General features: G+C 42.3%; 1 protein-coding gene across 3 annotated transcripts in view; it reads right to left on the reverse strand.

Moving 5' to 3' along the window:
• Window positions 1-12,157: 12,157 nt before the first annotated feature.
• Window positions 12,158-19,032, reverse strand: part of ARFGAP3 (ARF GTPase activating protein 3) — a 36,583-nt gene continuing 29,708 nt past the window's right edge. For all 3 annotated transcript variants that reach the window (XM_068950702.1, XM_068950708.1, XM_009678779.2), the window contains exons 14-16: window positions 18,234-18,324; window positions 13,921-14,042; window positions 12,158-13,248 (exon numbers count right to left, since the gene is read on the reverse strand). In XM_068950702.1, coding sequence (XP_068806803.1) covers window positions 13,231-13,248; window positions 13,921-14,042; window positions 18,234-18,324 — 231 coding nt within the window. In that variant the 3' untranslated portion in view covers window positions 12,158-13,230. The remainder of the gene's footprint in view (window positions 13,249-13,920; window positions 14,043-18,233; window positions 18,325-19,032) is intronic.

Below are 19,032 nucleotides of genomic sequence, written 5' to 3' on the forward strand. Positions count from 1 at the left end.
CAAGTCCTCGGCTGAGTGAGCCGGGCTGGAAGCGGGCAGGTGTGCCGGAGGCCTGCAGAGCCGCCGGCCGGGGCGGCCCCCGCAGGTGGAGGAACTGGCCGGGTGCTTGCTCAAGGCCTCCGATGCCTTCATTTTTATATATATATAAATATATGTACATATGTACATATATGTATATGTATATGTATTTTTTTTCCCCCTCTGTTTATGTGGCCTGGCGGCTGTTTTGCAGCTTGGGCCTTTCAAGGAGTGCTTGACTTCAACTGAGGGGACTGTGACATTTGTAGAAAGGGGACTAAAAGCCTCTTGCTGTTCCGCCCCACGAACAGAGATCCACACAAAATGATTTTAAAGTCGCTTGCAAAACGATGCGTGGGTTTGCGGCATGCATTTTCTTCCCTTTTCTAATAACACTAGGCGATCATCTTGCCAATGAGCATGAGACCATCTGGAAAATGTCATCCAACGCATTATTTCCTGTGCCAGAGGGATATTTATAGATAAAATAAATCATGTTGTCAGGACTGAAACGAATAAGGAAAGGTCCCATGGGAACTGAGCGCCTCCTCCACCCCCCCTTTCTGCGTAGGTCTCGCGCATTCGGCTCCCTGCCTTGGGACAGGAGGGTGCCCAGCGCGCCAGTGGGAGGTGGCCACCTCTCCGGGGAGGGAGCCGCGTCACAGCTTGCTGTAACATCACCTGCAGATCTGGAATTGGCTCTCGGTGACGTTTATGTCTCCCGCATCCCCCACCCGGGTCGGGGCCAAGCCCATCACCGATGCTGCGCGACTACAGTGCACCCAGTACCTGACTGGGGCGCAGCCAGTTCCCACCGGGCAGCCAGGCGTGCAGCCACAGCGTTGCCAGCGTTTCGGGGACGTGGTGGCTGTGCTTCCAGCCTTAGGATCGGCACGGCGGGCACCGGTGGCCAGCAAGACGCTACAAGGCTCATCGTGGCCAGGAAGGATCCCTTCCTCAAAACAGAGGCCTCCCCCCCCCCCCTCAAAAATCAGATGTGTCACCAACCCAGAAGTTGGGTGTCCCTGCTTCAAAGCATTCCCTGTCAACAGCGAGCGGACCCTAGGCGCAGCCGGAGCTGCCAGCAGGCCCCAGCAGGACCACCCTGCCAAAGCACCACCCACCAGGCCAACGCCGAGCGTCATCCTCAGCACTGCATGCCGCCGACAAGATGCACGGACGGATCCGAAACGCGGTGGGAAGCGGCTGGGCAGATGTTCACGAGGAGCTGCCGTCTTGCAGAAGGAGCAACGCAAGGAAATGGGAGCATTAGACAACCTGGCTAGGTACCGAGGCGTTTTGCACGCGGGAATAACAAGCACAGTGTTTATAATGCTTTGAACATTGTGTCTTCCCGTTGGTAGCCAAATGGCAGAAGGCACTAAACTAGCAAGGTAGGTCTGCCCGTCTCTGAGACTCACCACAGCTCCAGGGTTACGTCCCGGCAGCGCAGGCAAGGCATTGCGCGCTAAGGCAGCCCTGTTTTATGAACAAACCATGGTGTTAAACCTTCAGACTACACCAGTCGGTGGGATTGCACAAGCAGATTTGAAAGCAGCAGCAGCCTGGTCCAAAAGGCAAATCGGGTGTCCCCTCCCCAGCCGGGAACACCAAACACGTCGCAGCTGGTGGTGGTTGTGCTTCTAATCCGAACTTAGCGCCGGCACCCTTTTTTGGCTGAAATCAATCCAGCAGCTCTGGCGGTAACCCCATAGAAATATGCTGTTAGGCCAGTGTCACACTGAAGTATGATGGTTAATAGGGGTTCCTACACACAGCTGTGTGACTGTACTTCAGCCGATTCTGAAACGTGTGGGAACCGAGAGGTTTGGCTCGAGGTTTACCTTTCTCCCAAAAATCCCACTTGATAGGACAAACTGAAGAATTTCGTTTCAAAATTCAGTTGGCTTTGAACAACAGACAGAACTGCTCAAAATGTAGCCCCCAGCAAACGTGCCTTCCTAGAACTGGGATTTTTATTATGAACTCAGCACTCACCCCGAGTTCATTGGCCAAGGTTGCTACAGCCCGAACAGTTTTGCATCAGCTGGGATGACTAACTGTGCAGCCACAAAACCACGTACAGCTCAGAAGTCTGTATATTTCAGACAGAAAATAAGTTGATTTCAAAGGAATTTCTCACTAAAAGTTATGCCCTTCCCCTCCTCTGAGCATTTCAAGGTATTGAACGTTTAAACATAACAGACTCAACAAAACACAGCCTTCCTTCGTCTCCTGGGAAGTACAGTTCTTTGAGTTCCGGCCAGATCTCATTACAGCCGTCCTAAATTTATTCATGGAAAAATAAATATTCACTTTCGAGATGCAAACATTTGCACATCCAAATCCCCCAAACTATGTCAAACCCTTGATTTTTAAAACCGATAAATAATATTGTTCACTTTGCCTTTACTACCCAAAGTGGCTCCAAGATGTGACGGTCATGGAAATAAAAGCAAAAGCATTCAGCTAACCCAGGACAGGAAAGTTCTGTCTCTCACAACGATTTTAGCTATCAGCAGCCTTTGTTACATGAGGATTACCAGATATCTGTTTTATCGTATACTTCCTTTCTGTTAAAGGTTTATCACATCATTTCCACAAGTGTAGGAAAGCCGGTTGCAGCACAGTCACCATGCAACACATCTCTGCGCAAAGCCTCATGGGAGGCGAACAGGAGGAGGAGGGAAACGCAATCTTTTTGGAAAACCAAACTGAGGCACAACTGATTTAGCTCATTCACACTCGCACTCTCATACCCGCGTACTCACAAGCACCGATACGTACGCGTCTGGCGAGTCTGCGCGGCAGCTGGCCACCCGGACATGCGTCCACAGGACCTGCCCAGGCTGCAAGCACCAAGGACCCAACCACTGGGGTGCAGTGGCCCCAGTCCTTCAACCAAAAAGTCCTTCAACCAAAAAGTCTCAGATTGAAAGAAAACACTGCTGGTCAGGCCGAATGAAGTATTTAGTTTGACCCAAACCATTTTTCCTCACTTTATGTTTTTCCCTTGATATTTTTTAATTGCTTTGAGTCAGAACAAAACTTTTCTCCTCCAGTTTTTCAAGGTTAATTCAAAAGGAAAATATCCACATAGCTCCATACACACTGCCTGGCACACTGCAAAATGGACCCGCTGGTCTCCACAAGAGCCTCTATTCACTAGAATTTATTAGTTTTTCCACCACAGTGTTGGTGCTGCCCAAAAATTACACACACTGGGACTCTTTTTGCTAGATATACTATGAGGTCTCTGAGAAATATCCCCTACTCTCATTATTGCTGATATTAAATCAGCCATAGGAAAGGAAACGTTACTGAGTTAAAGCACCAGTACGTATCCTCTCACAGGAGGCTGGTTTTGTCTAGACTGCAACCCAACTCTGCACGTCCTGTCTGCCCGCCAGCAGGGATGATGGGACATGCTCAGCCCTTTCTTACGCCCTCAGGACACCTAACTGCACCTCTGAAATTACTGAGGGAGCGCCTCTCTTGCTGACCGATAAAAGCCAGCGCATCCGGAGCATGAGCCAGCGCAGGCGCGGTTTTTCTCCGATATTGCATAAAGTTTCCCAGACCACGACCCTGGTGAGCACCTGGCTCATGAGTGGCACCGTCCACACCCGGCATCGCCATTGTGTCCTCAGGAAGGTGCTGAGAGATGGGAAAGGTCGCGTAGCCCAGCTGTGGGCACTGCCTAAGAGTATGCCACCACCTTCTACTTACTGCAGGGCTGTCTCCTCACTTAGCACTGGAAGTAGGCACACAGATTCAGGTGAGGATCTTATAAAAGGAGGTCTGGCACCTGCAATTGGATGCATTAAGCCCCTTTTCAAGGCGTCTGGACTTTAGAGCGACCTCTTCCTTCAGGGGGAACAAAGAGAGGTAACAACCAAGGGTGGTGCAGGCAGCCAAAACTGGAAAAGAGAGGGCTACAAACCAGGACTGCCGGCTTGGTCTGGCAAAGATGAGCACCTCAGCATCATCACACACGTGCTGTCCTCACTGCTGCTTGAATCCATCCCAGAGGCTGCAGAAACTCTTTGCAACCCAAGAAGGTGGACAAAGGTCTACCCCAGTGCGGGATCCCGGAAAGCATTGAGCACTAGAGCTTTCACTGGAGGAAAGTGAAGACAAAAGTATTAAACCGTATTTCCACATGGGCCATGGACCCTTGGAAAACTTCAAGAAAAAAGCCAGAATGGAGATGGTAACGTTTGGGATGAAACAAAAAGCTACTGTAAAAAAGTCGCTATTGGCTTGCTGCGTCAGCTCTCCTCTAGTAATTACGTTATATCAGGACGTGAATTATGTAGCTGTTATACACACGCAGCTAGCACAGGCACTAGCTAGCATTTCTGCCCATGCGCCTTTTCATCAAGCCACTTCCTCAGATTTGGGTGGGCTCTCCACTTTCCCTGGGCCTTCATGTTCTTCTAGCATCATTTCAATTTAATAGATCTCATTTGCATTGGAGCTTTGCAGACTTGGTTTGTAACAGCTTCTAGAAACCACCATGGTTTTCCATCACAGCTGAGGGAACAGGATCCTTAGGCCCAGCAGCTTCTTGCCTGCTCTGCTCAGCCAAGAAAACTTTCACGCTTAGTGCCACGGCTCCGGTCCTGCATATTCAGCAGCAATAAAACACAGCTCAAAAGACCTCAGACAGACGCAAGCTCTTGTGAACGTCATAAAACAACTATTAGCGAGGTAGGAGAAACGCGGGCAAGAGAAAGCCTGGAGCAGCAGGAAGAGGCTGATTTTTGGGAAATGGGTGCAGCAAGGAGCAGCTTGGGAAGCTGCGAGATGCTCTCGCTCCTCGCAGAGCTGTGCTCAGTCCCACGATGGCCGACAACAGGTTAGCGCCAGGAGCCCAAGGAGATCATGTTATTATTTCCCTATGGAAATATTTATTGTTCCAAGTGCAAGTTAATGGTTGTGCTGGAAGAATAAAGGATCAGAGAAACTAAGGAGTTCTGGGACTGTAGGTTGGGGGAGAAATTCCCTATTGGGAGAACTTCCAGAGGTTTTGTGGTGAAGCCTCTCTGAAGACACAGCCAATTACATGTAACGAAGAGCTGCACTGGCACCCCTGTCGCTAACTCTTCAGCTTGGCCAGGAAAAGCACTTAGAAAACTCAAGTGTTCCCAGTAAATCTTTCTCCCCATGCGAGAAGACTGAGAAGTCCTCGGCAGAGACACCGCACTGTGCAGAGCCTCCTGCCAGGGACAGGCTGATGGCAGGTGGCCACTCGGGCACCAAACACAAAATATGGCGATCGTTGGAGAGGCTCCTGGCACCCAGGTGCAGAAGGTGAGCTTCGATTCCAGGTGAACACGTCCACATTTGCATGTCAGGATACGCAGCAGCATCCCAACTCCCTTTGCACTCGGGGTAGACCTGGGCAACGCAGACGGTGCAACCCAAAGTGCAGTTCAGGGTGCCCGCATGCAAGCGCCCCACGGTTCGCCAGCCTGGGCTCCCTAGAGCCAAGGGCGTAGGTGAGAGAGGGCTGGCGTTGCGTGTCAGGTCTCCCCGGCGTCCACGTCGCGAGACGAGGCACCAGCCGCAGCCTGGTCACCCCATCGCACCAGAGATGTGGAGGACAGGAGGACATCTCTGTACCTTTGGGAATGATGAGTTAACAAGAGTAATACTGGCTGGAGGTCTCATACTGCCTTGGCATCTCTGAAAATTTACAGATGACAATTTTCAAAGAGAAACTTTGTACTCATCTGCTAGGTCTTAGAAAATAAGAGGAAGCGATCACCGAACTGGAATCGGTATTATTTCCTCATTGTAATTAAACAATAGAAGAAATCAAATCACCATAAATATACATGGTACCTTAAAAGGAGCAGTTTAATGATGTTGAAAACAACTGCAAGGCAAATCACTTGATGGTAAAGGAGCAACAAATCAGCAAAGTACGAGTAACATTCAGAAGTGTTAAGAACATGTGGTTAGAAGTTAAAAAAGCTGATGTCTCATAACTGGAACAATGCTTGGAGATCCATGCAAATAGTTTTAGAAGGAAAAAAAGGAAGCGTCGGGGGGAGAGAATGGGAGGTGAACAGATGTGAAAGAGAAGGTAGAAATCAGAAACGCAGCACAAGAAGCCAGAGAGACAGGCCATAGTTAATAATGTCCTCCTGTTAATGAAAATAAAGAGCTTTTAAAGTGAACAGAAAGAGCAGGGCAGTTTCAGAAACCTGTTTTTGTGCATAGTTCTGCAAAATTGGATCTTCTGCTTCCAGAGATAAAATGGGTTTAGTCCCAGAGAGCACTTAGCTGGGCAGACTTGCCCCTGCCTGTTTCTTCTACTGGTCTTTTCTGCCCGTCCTCTCACCCTGCGGATTTCTGCTGATTCACTTTCCATCAGCTTCTGGCAGAAACAGGTTCAAATTCAAAGGTTATCCAGCAGGCATTTCCCTTGCTTGCTGGGGCAGGCCCAGCAAGTCTCTCCTGCGCTGGAGGGAGGTTACTAGAAAGGTCACGAATGGCTACCAGGGCATGAAGTCTTACGTCTTACCATTAAGGTCCTACTATAGCCTCGGATCAAGCCAACAGCTCTCCCTGGGAGCTTCTGCAATAAAGAGAGCTCCTACCTTTTAGCCCGGTGCAAATACCCGCGGGAAGGACCAGGGGTGTCCTGCCAGGGGCAGGGGCTTTTCTTGCCTACGGCCCCAACAGTGCAGAACGACAACCCGAGGAAATCACAGCCACGCATCCCCGCTCCCATCGCCTGCCCTACGCGTGCAGCCACCGCTTCCACGCACGTGCGTTCAGAAAGCTACGAGCTGACACAAACCCAGCCAAAGGGAGAGGCTTCACAAAAATTATTCCCCCCCCCCCGAGCAAAGAACACGAGACAGGTCCTGGCAATGTCGCTCAACGCACTGCAAAGGGCCCTCGGGCAGGAAAAACATCACGTGAGAGAATGAGAGACATTCGCAAATCAAAAATGTGCTTCTACAGTCAAAGCAAACTATCACACCTTTCAATCAAATATTTTCCGTGCCCCATCCTGGCCAACTGAACCGCTTGGCGTTTATTTGATAGAAATGCCAATAGTTTGAAAGACACAGCCCTCATGGGAAAAATGCATATTCTCCAAGATATTTTAAATCAATTTCCCCCAGTTGCATTAATAAATAGCCTCACAAACCATGACATAAAAGAAATATCCTAGTTATATGCTTTTGACATATTTTCTTCTTTTTAAGTGGTGCGTTCACGAGAGCAGACTGGGTTCACTCCGTGATTTTCATGAATTAACATTGCTACTGTTTTTAACACATTCTTAACAGCAAATCCTACATCAGTAAGATGCGACGAGTTGCAGCCCGTTCCCCAGGCTCAGCGTAAACAGACTTGCAAGGCTTTAACATCTTTATGCCACAGAGAATTTCAGAAAAAAACCACTGCAGCTGTTTCTGATAGAAAACTTGCACTTCACTTTTCTTGGCCAGCAGAGCCTGTTTAAGCAGTCCCCCCCCAGTTCACTACCTCCCCTGCTGGTTATACAGCTCTTGCGTAGGTCTGGAAAACTGGTTCACCTAAACGATGCTCAAAACTCCCAAACCAAACCCGTCCCCACAACTGTGTTGCCTCCGGGTTTGTTTTTTCTTACCCAGCTTGTCCTACCCTTAACGGCAGAGGGCAGGGAAAGAGGGTGACGAAGCGCAGCCCGGGAGCAGGAGAGGGGGCACGCACCCGGGTTTGAAGCCAACGAAAACACAACTCCGTCGCTAGATTGCTGGAGTGCCAGCAGCATCTGCTGTATCTTAAATAGCACTTTCAGTTCCATGTCATCTGTTCCCTGTTGCAACCAGGTGTTAAAAGCAAACTCCTTCTCTATGGCTGTTTGCTGTGAAACACCGTTTCTCTAGCTAGAGATGCCACTCGTAGTTTTGTATTTCCCTTATTTTCTTTCTCATGCATCAGAGAGAGACGGGGTGGTAATTTTCAGTATTAAAAAACATAATAGCCATTTTCAGATACTGAAACAAGTAGCAGCAAATGCGGATGGGAAAATCGCTCAGTTCAGCCAGTTACAAACAAAATACAGCCCATTCCCTTCCACTTGGCCAAACTTCTGAACTGCGCGTCTCAAAAACATCCTATCAGTGCTGCTGGATCTCCTCCCAGCATTGCTCGCATTTGTAATCGCATTAATCATGAATTATTACAGCACCAAGTAATCTTGATATAAGCAGGAAAGAACTGTCAGACCAACAGGAGACGTTATGAGCGCATTATGTATTACCAGAAAGCGACGCAAAAATTGATAACAATCCATGTAATGAGAAAAGGGAAAAAGAAAACAGGTGCCTTTTCAATGGCCAGCTACTATACGTAGCCAATCCAGCTCCAATTCTGCTTTTATAAGTGATTATTATGCAGAGTTAGAAGTGGTTATCTCTTGCCCGCGCACCGTGAGGTTCGTGGACTGCCTATCCATGGAGGCACTGCCCAGACAGTGAGGGATTGGCTAGAGTTGGGCAGATGAGTATTGCTTGGATAACAAAAGTGAAATCTTTCTCTGAAGAAACCTTAGCCGCTTCCATTTCTCCCCACCTTCTTCATTTCCAGTAATAGCCCCAGCTCTTGCCCTGCTCTGGGCAGAAGTTTTGCCCAGCAGCTGGGCTTTACAGAAAAAAAGGAACCTTTTTTCGCGGCATCACTGAGGCGACACCATCCCTTCTCCACATGCCAAACCTTTGAAGCACTGAGTGGAGATAAGTGCTGGAAAGGCAACGCATTTATCGGAATAATTTCATTCTGGTTTCTGTACCGCTTCTGAGCAAGCTGTTCTGCTAGCAGTCCTCAGATCCACAAAGCACTGTACCATCTTCATCACTGTAAGGACTTAGCCCCCATAATCATTACAGTAACAGAAGCCAACAGCAGCCGTATCAACCTTATAAATACAGATATAAAGCCTCTTTTATGTCAGCTGGTAAGCTGATGGGCCAATAAAGACTTTGCCTTACAAACATCAGACTGCAGTATCCTCTACTCTTGTGCTGTACACCCATCGCAGTGTAGGATCTCCACCATCTCCTTCACCAAATTTTCCTCCTACTTACCCCTATTGTCTGCACTTTGCCTCCTTGACACTCCAGCTGTATGTCTTCTCAAACCAGCCTGCCAACAACATACTTATTTTTGCCACCCTTCACCAAGCAGAACCACAGCTCTTCCACATCAATCTGCCACTTAAAATATAGGAGTCCTTGCTCTAAGTACATAGATAGTCCTACAAACGGTGGGGAGAGATCTACGTCGCTTAAAAGAAAGTAGCTTCGTAGGGCCCTATCCATGTGCCCGCTTGTAGATAGCTTAGATACCCTTGCATACACAGTTGATGACACCGCACTAAGGAGACCCACACCTTTTGGTGTGGCAGCCAGACGCCAGGCAGGATACTCCAAGGCTTCTCAAATGGCAGCAGATGCCCCTAACAGGCAATTGATTTGAGCTCTAATTAGCTAAGATGCAGAAATAGGTATCTTTAAAATCAAGAACCTGCTCTTAGAGACAACCAAAGGGTACAGGAACAAAACCACACAAAATCTGAAGCTACAAATGAAGAAATTAAGTGTTGCAGAGCTTTAGTACAGAGCTGTGAGCCAAGCTGAAGGTAGAGAGCAGTTTCAAGTGCTTTACAGTGTCTTTTCCCCCTTTCGCTCCAAAAACTGGGAGTTGGCTGAAGAAGGTGCACCCTCAGAGGCTCGAAGGCTGGAGGCAGAACTGTTCTTGTGTAGCCTGCAAACAGGATGTAGAGAGCCCTCTACCTCCCCATAGAGCACCACGAAGCTGTCTGCACTCCTTCATCAGGACTGTGCTTCTCTATTTTCACATCGTCTTGAAAAGAAAGCAACATTCCTTACGGGAAGGAAAAGTATCACAAAAATTAAAGCCTAAAAAGTACCGTGAGATCATATTGCCTTGTCTAAGAGACCATGTGGCTAGATTGCCTTTCAAGGCTTTAAAAAACAAAAACTAATAGTAAATGTAAATTGAGAGCCTCTAAATTGGATTGGAAGTAACGTACTCTGCCAGCTGCAGCTGATGCTGCAGAAAGACAGAGGCAGTGCTACTGCTTCTCTTTGAAGCCATGAGCACCAGGATGGAGGATGGCTGAAACGCTTCTCCTTTGCGCTGCCCCAGCCACCTCCAAGTATGAAGGACGTAGGTCTGGCCGATACTGATCAAAAATAATCCAGTCTGGTGTGCCCAAGTTACATATGCAAAAAAAAAGCTAATTTGTGTGAAAGCACACAAAACCCAAATCAAGCACACACCATTTTATGTCAAGTCCAGCTTCACTCCTTGACTTTTAATGGAGGCAGAAACCTAGGCGAAGGTCTTTATTGGCCAACATCATCTTTGAGTAAAAGAGGAAAGCTTAACTTAAGGGGTTCACAGTTGCTGCTGCCGCCATTCAGTTCCAGCTTTGAAAAAGCAAGATTTATAAATGTATTGAGAGGGGATTAAGACAGGAAAAACTGAAACAAAATGCAACTGGTGACCAATACCAACTTTCACTTGCAAACTTTTTGGAAAAACAGACCCAATACATGGTTTTATCACCTATCCTAAACTTTTCAAACTCGTAGCAGCATCAGTTGCCTGCCCCTCTGACAACTGCGTTTGAAAGATAGCTATAAGAAGGCAAAAGATGAGAAAAAGGAAGGGCATCCACAAGAAAGCAAGAATGCAAACCTAATTTTAGGTAAAGGTCATATTTTTCCTCTCTTTGATCCTGTCCAATTAAATCCCATAGGATCAGGACGATGAAGGCCCAGTGGTGCCACCTGAGATCCCAGGCATCCAGAAATCCCAGGAGACTACAGGAGCTAAAGCTGGCTCCTTGCTGGGTATGTGGCAATCCCTCCCCACCTCTATTTGATAACACCTAGGAACACCTCAAGTTCTTACTGTGTTTATTAAAGACACAAACAGGTGCATGGGAGGTCAAGAACTATTTGCCCAGCCATTACATCAAGAGAAGGTATCAGTGGTGCACAGGTTGCCATACAGAATCTGCAGCAACAAATGAAGGCACAAAACCAGTAATTTTTTTTTTTATGGTGCCCTGGACAATGTTTCTGTACATACTGAATTGCTGTTCACCCTTAAAGAGAACATTATGGGACAATTCCCAGACTGCAGCAAAGGGAAAGAAGTTTATACACTATTAGAGCGTTGCACATGTTTTAGGGCATTTAAAATAACTCTAAAGTTCTTATTTTGTACCAAAAATATCCTTTTTTCACATTTTTCCATCTGTGAGTGGTTCACTATTACAATGTTGCAGAAAAAATATTTCTATGTAGGTATTCTCAAACACTGTTACATATGAGAAACCACTTAGCCCTCACTTTTCCTTTCAAGGAGCAAGAGCGGAGCATTAGTTTATTTTTTCTACAAAGAGGTAACAGAACTATATTTCATTGTATGTTATTGCCTTAAATTAAGCAACTGCATCCATATTCAAGTGTCTATATATGCAGTCTGGTTACCACAGGAGCAGCTCTTTTGCAAGTCACTAGGTGTTGTCAGTTCATAGCAACTCTGAAAATCAGACTGTTTATTAGATGTAATGTATTTATTATGGAGTGTAGACTTAACAGAGTAGTCTAAAAACTGACAATCTGTAACTGCATTTAGAAAAAACCAAAGTTAGCCCTGACCAGTAATATTTTCTTGTTTAGCTATATTAGGATATTTTCTCTACAGCATAGAGATGGAGTCTTTTATAGTAAAGCTCTACAATTAAGCAGGACAAATGCTTATACTGTACTTCTCTCAAAAAAGTAGTATCATTTTTGGATTAATAAATCTAAACACAACAGCCACAGCAGAAAGTTACAAGTGAGAGAAAACAAACACAGCCACACTAAATTAACTGTGTTTCAAACACAGTATTTCAATATGGTAGCTTATTTTCCCACCCCATCCTTACTGTTTTGCTTTTTTAAACCTCTATAGCAACTTAATATGAAAGCTAGTTTCACTAATTGAAATTAAAGGCTAATTATGAGATCATTGTATAGACAGAATACAAATTGCAGTATTTAGGAAATTTGCAGACTGGCGTCCTCCACATATAAATTTAATTAAAAAATCAGTTTATATCAATTGTTTTTATTAGATATCAGCAGTTTACAAATTTCAATTAAGAAATAAAGTTACAGAACGGAATTAGCTGAAGTTCATTTTTCATTGTGGGTTTTTAGGGTTACAATTTTTTTTTTTATACAAGATGTCATCAACAATAAGTTCTCGACTGTCTAAAACACAGTCCCACTATATTTCCTCCTTTAATACTTCATAATTCATCAAAAAAATAAGATTGTTCTAAAAATTCTTAACAAACACTTTATTAACTACTCTTAGGCCCTTTATATATTTTTTCATTTTGTACACAATACAGATTGTTTAAAAGCACTTAAGGATTCTATATTGCAATTTTTCATAATGTTCAAAATTAGGAATAAATAGATTGTTCCCGTGACAAAATGAAATCCATTATTTAATATACCAGGCGTCTTTTATCTCCTTCCTACTTCACATCTAAGCATAACATTTTGTACCAGGAATATTGTTTTAAAGCAGTATTTCGCCATCATTTTAATGCACATCAATTTATGAACCACAAGAGCTTCTACTTTCTGACAAGCACAGGTTAAACTCAATTCTATATTTTGCTACAGTCCACTAAATACCATCTCAGTATATGCTTGATTTAAATTTTCCTCTCCATAGCTCATAAGAAAATCAGAAGACAAGCTATGTCTGGCAACTAAGGAAGGATGCAGCTCCACAGAGGTTTCTGTCAGAAAGTCTCATTTTAGTGTACATGTCCATCTTTCTTTCTCTTCCTGTCTCAAGGCCAAAAACAATAATAAAATAAGACTTCCAACATATAGCATTGAGGCCACTAACGGAAATACAACACTGTAAGGGAAAAGAAAAAAGCATTCGTGATGTAACAAGTTCCTACAAGATATCTGCTCTGTAAAGATGAAATAGCAGAAGAAGAGGCTGAGCCAGAAAGTCACATGAAAAAACAAATATTCTGGAACAATTAAAAGCATCTACACTCTTAAGGCAACCTTCACGTGAATCAGCAGTGTGATTACTGGTTTATCGGAAGATAAATTCTTCTTTAGTGTACTTATGTTGATATGCAAGAGGTTATGAACTGTATCGATCCTAGAAAAGCAAAAAAGCAGACAGTTATGGCTATGTTTCCCATTGAAAGAAATTAGTCTTACCTACTTTTGTAAAAGAAATAGTAGTTTAATTCTTAAAGCCTCTGAGAAAATTGACCATGGTTTCCAAGAACTGGAGCTTACAGTTAAACTCCAGGATAATCAGCCTGTTTTCACAAGGCATCCAACAGCTCCCACTGAACGCATACAGGAAACAAAAACTAATTGGAGAACGTAGTGTGCCATACACCATTGAGAAGAGGATGCTTTACTTTGGTGCGCAAAAACAGATTTAGGGGGTTACTGCCAAGACAATACAAGAGTTTTGGTGCGCAATATTGTACTGAACAGACAATACAAGAGTTAAGCTATTCCTACTTTAATAATAAGGTAACAGCAAGTAACTTCCATGATGGAATTTGTGTTCCTATTTTAAGAAGAAAAAAAAAACTATGCAAGAGAAGTTTTAAAAAAAAAAAATCTGAGGAAGGTAAGCAAGCTATCAACTAGAAAATTATTTTTAAAAAGGTAAAGAACTACTGTCTAGCATGAGAGACATGAAACAAATTCCTTCTTTTCTCCCTAGGTATCATCCAACAGCACGATTCATGATACTAAATCCCTACAAGAAAATTTTAACTGATGTTTATTATGTTATAACATTTTTACTAACCTGTATAGATGTCATGACCCCATTAGCAAGTACAGAAAGTTTTCCAGCCACTGATTTCACGCCTTGTTTAAACTGAGCCATATCAGGAGCTGAAGGCAAGACATTTGTAATGTTGTAGCTTCCTAAAGGCAGAACACACATACAAGAAGAAAACAGAATTTTGTATTAAAAGCAGCCTTTTTTTCCCCCCCGAAGTAGCATATATTATGAGGAGCACTAAATATGAATGTGTGATCATCACGGCAAAACCTACCAGGCGTGAAACTTCAAGTTTCTTAAATGCACCTTGCTTTTATTTTAAACTTTTCATTTGTTCATATTTGCACCCAACCTATGGGTGCAAATGCTTGAATTCCCAGCTAAGCAATTAGTGTTTGGATAATACATGATTTATTCTGCAATTTTGACCAGTTGCCATGTTATTTTCCTTGTACCCTGAACAGTTGTATAAACCATTATAACGGTTATTAGAGAATTATCACGTTTAATTTCAAAGATGAATGCCTTTCAGTGGTGGGTAAAGTGAATCCTTTTTGTGCACATGCAGAGGTATACTTGCTGTATATACACACCTGAGATTTGGAAAATTCTATGGGAATTATAGTAACAGTTATTTACATACTAAATTTTAAAATTCCAAAACAAAGCTGGCATTCCACCCTCCCTCAAAGCCGACAGAGAGAAAGCTTTTATAGTTTTACCAGTAGTTGTTAGCTCTACTCATTATGAGAAATACAGACCTAAAGATAAGGGAAACCAAAGATGTTTCAAAATTAACTGTATGATAAATATCAACGTGCCAGCACAACCCGTTCACAATCACCCACTCACTAGCAAAAATAATTCCTACCATGCCTTAATATTGCAAAGTATTTGCAAATATTCTAAGCTAAGTATCCAATACTGTAAAACACAGCCAAAGATACAAATGGCAGGAAAAGAGCATTACAGAACTATGATCTCGGGTATAAATGGGGTTCCTGAGAGGCAGCGTACCAAGAACGGACTAAGAGCCAGCAATCCCTATACATCACCTTTTTCTCAAAATGGAGATTGCCAACTGTAGCCTTAGTTCAGGCACGTACCCAACTGATGGTCATGATCGGTCATGTACACAGCCGATAACTGTGTGCGCTCATCAAACTGCACACGAGCCCACACAACTGCAGACACCACGGTCTTCAGAATGTAACACCTTCTGACAGCTGCCCCATACAAAACATTTCTATATATGATATAGCCCAGCATGACCCTCCAAAGGTACAGCCAGCCCACTTCTGCCTCCTCTGTTTTGTTTTTTCTCCTCCCTTCCCCTTGCCATGGGATATATAACCTGCAGCTCCTCTTCTTATGGAAGAGAAAAGATGACTTTGTTAACAAGCTGAGACAGATATCATTGTACCTAAGCTGATTTATTAAAGCCAAATGTCTGGTTCACAATGAAAGATGCATGGTCATATTTGGTAAGCTTGCAATCCTATTCTTTAAAGTCTGCTAGGAGCTGTTTCTGTAATGCACGGGGGGCACGCTTGTCTACACATTATTTAGCAAAATGAGTATTACCATATCGATTCAAAAATTCACCATCACTGAGAGACATCACTATCTCTGAATTGTAATTCTGACTTTCTTATCATCTGTTCCATATAACAAGTTCTTCCACATGTTTGTTATTAGAGCCAGAATAACAGAAATAAAAATGCTAGCTATAAATAACTGGAGCAAAGCTCTAATCAGTTCTCAACCAAATTAATTTTCTCATGTTTTTCTAGTTACATATGCTCGTCTGGAAAAAATCTTGTAAATGAGATGGGAAAACGATTCTTTCCTTTGTAATTTCCTTCAATATTAGCATCTGTGAATTAGCCATCTTTTATCTCCTTCTTTCCATAAGCAATAGGTCTGAAATCATGTTGAGTAAAAGGTTTTTCTTGCAGCCCTCCGTGGTGCTTCTTTTTGGCAAAAAGATTCTACAGTATTCTGTATAAAGGCAAGCATCCTGAAAGAGTTTTACCCTAAAATCTCAACAGCACTAATGAAAACAACTTCAGTTTCAAAGGACATTTTATTCTGGCAAAGACCCCATAATTTCAGCAGTATTTTTGTTGCCAGTTCCCAGTCTCCTGTTTGTTTGTTTGTTTAATTCTTATTTTATGGAATTGATGGTGGCCTTGGCTTTAATTTTACATGACAAGCTATCAAGCGTAGGAAAATTTGTCAAAGCAGGGTCATTGTCCAAAAACAGACTTCTTTTGGGGGGGGGGGGGGGAAGGGGGGGCAGGAAAGGAATATTCTACAGATTGCATTCAATGTGAATTAGAAAAAAATCTAATTCCTAGTGTATTTTCCTCAGTACTATTTTAGAGCAACACAACCCAGAAAATTTATTAAAATTAGTTTAGTCTTTGTAATATAAATTTACTGTGGGATTACATAACAGAATTGCCAGTAACTAACCTAGAAATTTAGGAAGACTTTTTCATTCCATTATTAGGAATTTTTGTTTGTATTCCAAATGCCTGAGAACTACTCCAATTGGTCAATACTGAATGACTACATGTGCAAAATCCACATATACATATGTAAAAGCTATGTAATTACCTGCAACTAGTCTTTATTCAGGATATGGTGAGAATTCCAACACATATATGCATATGTGCATGTGTACATAAAAAGGTTCAAATTCTTTATATATTCTGTATTACATCTATATACACACACATACGCACTACAGAATCCTCACGTACCATATTCTGAGTAGGGATACTTACAGCCTATTTTGAAACGACACCACACAGTTGAAGCTCTAGCTGAGTTTTAACCGGTTGAACAAAATCCAAAATACTTTCAGAGAACATAATTTGCCCAATATTTAATCTACCTGTTCCTAATTCATTCTCTTACTCATTAGTGTGTAAAAAAAAACCCCACACATTACACAAATTGAAGGAAAAGTATGGTTGATTCCATATAAAATCATTTATATGCAAAAATTTAAAAGAAAAAAGGAAAAAAAATTACACCCTATAATATTCATTAGCATTTCTGAAAACATTAGAGGTTACAAAGAAACACCATTTCTTTGCCTATGCCTCCAGGCATCTTTTTTTTTTTTAAAACTATGACATTATTTTACAAATATTCTTTCAACTGGCTAAAGTCAGTTACAGCAATTCATTGCTTATGCGTCATCCCCTCCTTTTCCTTCTTTGATTTTTTTTTTTTTATTACAGTTTAATAGACTAAAAACTAACTTAAGTAACTGGTAACAGAAATTATTTCTTTATTAGCCAGTATACTTGCATCAAAATTTGCATTCAGGGCATAGAGACCGAACAGTCATATGTTTTTTTTTTCCCCTCCAACTTTTCCAAAGTAAAATCATATGCTGAGTACTGTTTCCTTTTCCAGCCTATTTATATAATTACTCATAGATTTTGAGTTCTTCAAGAAGTTTTATTTTTTTTTTCCATTTCTTCACCAGTGACACAAGGAAACCCAAAAAACTGTTCCAATATTTCTTTCTTTTCAATTTCACATTATTGTATTACCCAAAATGGTTGTTAGGCAGAAAACATATGAGGTTTTCAATATCCTAAGGGGCTATGTTTCAGCAAATCTAATCTTTTATTTTTAAGAATCCTCTTTCCATTCTATTTTGATGAAGTAGACCCACCAATGTAAGGTGTTCCAACAAATCTTTTGAACTCAGACAGACCAATTGCACAATTCTCTTAATAATGTGGCAAGACCAGTGTTAGAAGCAGATATCCTGATGAAGGGATATAACATGCAATAGATTACATAAGAATTTCAAGCCTACTAACATTTTATTAATGACTCCTTTTGGATTTAATATCATTATGACAGTTATTTTTACATGCACAAAATTCTAAATGTAAAGTAACTCATAACATAAAAAAAGAACTACATGATAGACTGATTGTAAGGGTAAATCATTTCTATCAAATGAAAACTGTAGTATTTTGTTATAAACACACATGAGAAAATCTATCAGGTAGATCTGCAATCTTACTGTCAGTCTATCATATGCAGCAAATACTTCACATAAAAATCAGTTCAAAATATTATGCTACTTAACTTGAACTTAAAAAAAAATTACTTTTATGAAAATAATAATTACACCTGTCATGCTTGTTTGAACTATTAGTAATATTAATGCATTGTGCACTTTGCATACTTCTGGCACAACAGGGTGACAGCTAGCTTACTGACAATGGATCTAGAGGCAGAGACTCTTAATACCGGAGTATATGCCACAGCATAATACAGTTTCTCTTTCTGTTCAATACCTGTTGGTTGTTTTTTCTGATCTTCAAACAAGTCAGCTGAACTTATAGAGGAGCTTCCAGAAAGTCTCTCTAGTCGAGCTCTAGCTTCATACTAGGAAAGAATTGAGAAGAAAAATTACCATATCAGTATACTCCCATCTTTTGTGTTCATGTTCATTCATAATGAGGTTATAGATTCAGTTTTACAACACACAAAACCAGCTGAGGGTGACAATTCCTAAAGATGTTACCGTTTAATAGTTTTCACATGACTTACACAGTGCAAGTTTGTCATCTCAACTCATTTCCAAGTTGTTCAAAGAGTGACGTTTACCACTGCAATACTCTATCAGTGGCCTATTTACAGTTGCCTCGTCTAAAAAAGGCAATTACTGAATAGGTGGAGGAGAATGAAGTATGCAACTACTAAAAAAAAACAAAGAAATTCGTTGGTTGGGTGGGACAAGAAAAATGCACTGCAGTTAGCATCATATTAACCTTTCTGATCTCATGATGCTTTTAACAAAACTTCTTGTGAGTAACACATCGCTCATATCCTTACCTTACTGTTTAGAGTATTACAAATTACGCCTCACCTCAAAAATTCACCACAATATTAATCTCTTTTTGATTCTTAGGCTGGTCCAATTACAGGCGATTTGTTGAACAATTTTTGTGCTTACTTAACATTACGACAGACAGAGGAGACAGCTGCTTGCTTAATAGCTTATTAACATCCCTTTTGGTATTTACTAGATACTACTTGAAAAGAAAGTAAGCAAGCATTCACCCAACCTCAGGCTGATTCTTTCATAAATAA

This window comes from Struthio camelus, chromosome 1 (genome assembly GCF_040807025.1).
Source record: "Struthio camelus isolate bStrCam1 chromosome 1, bStrCam1.hap1, whole genome shotgun sequence".
NCBI classification, from domain to species: Eukaryota; Metazoa; Chordata; class Aves; order Struthioniformes; family Struthionidae; genus Struthio; species Struthio camelus.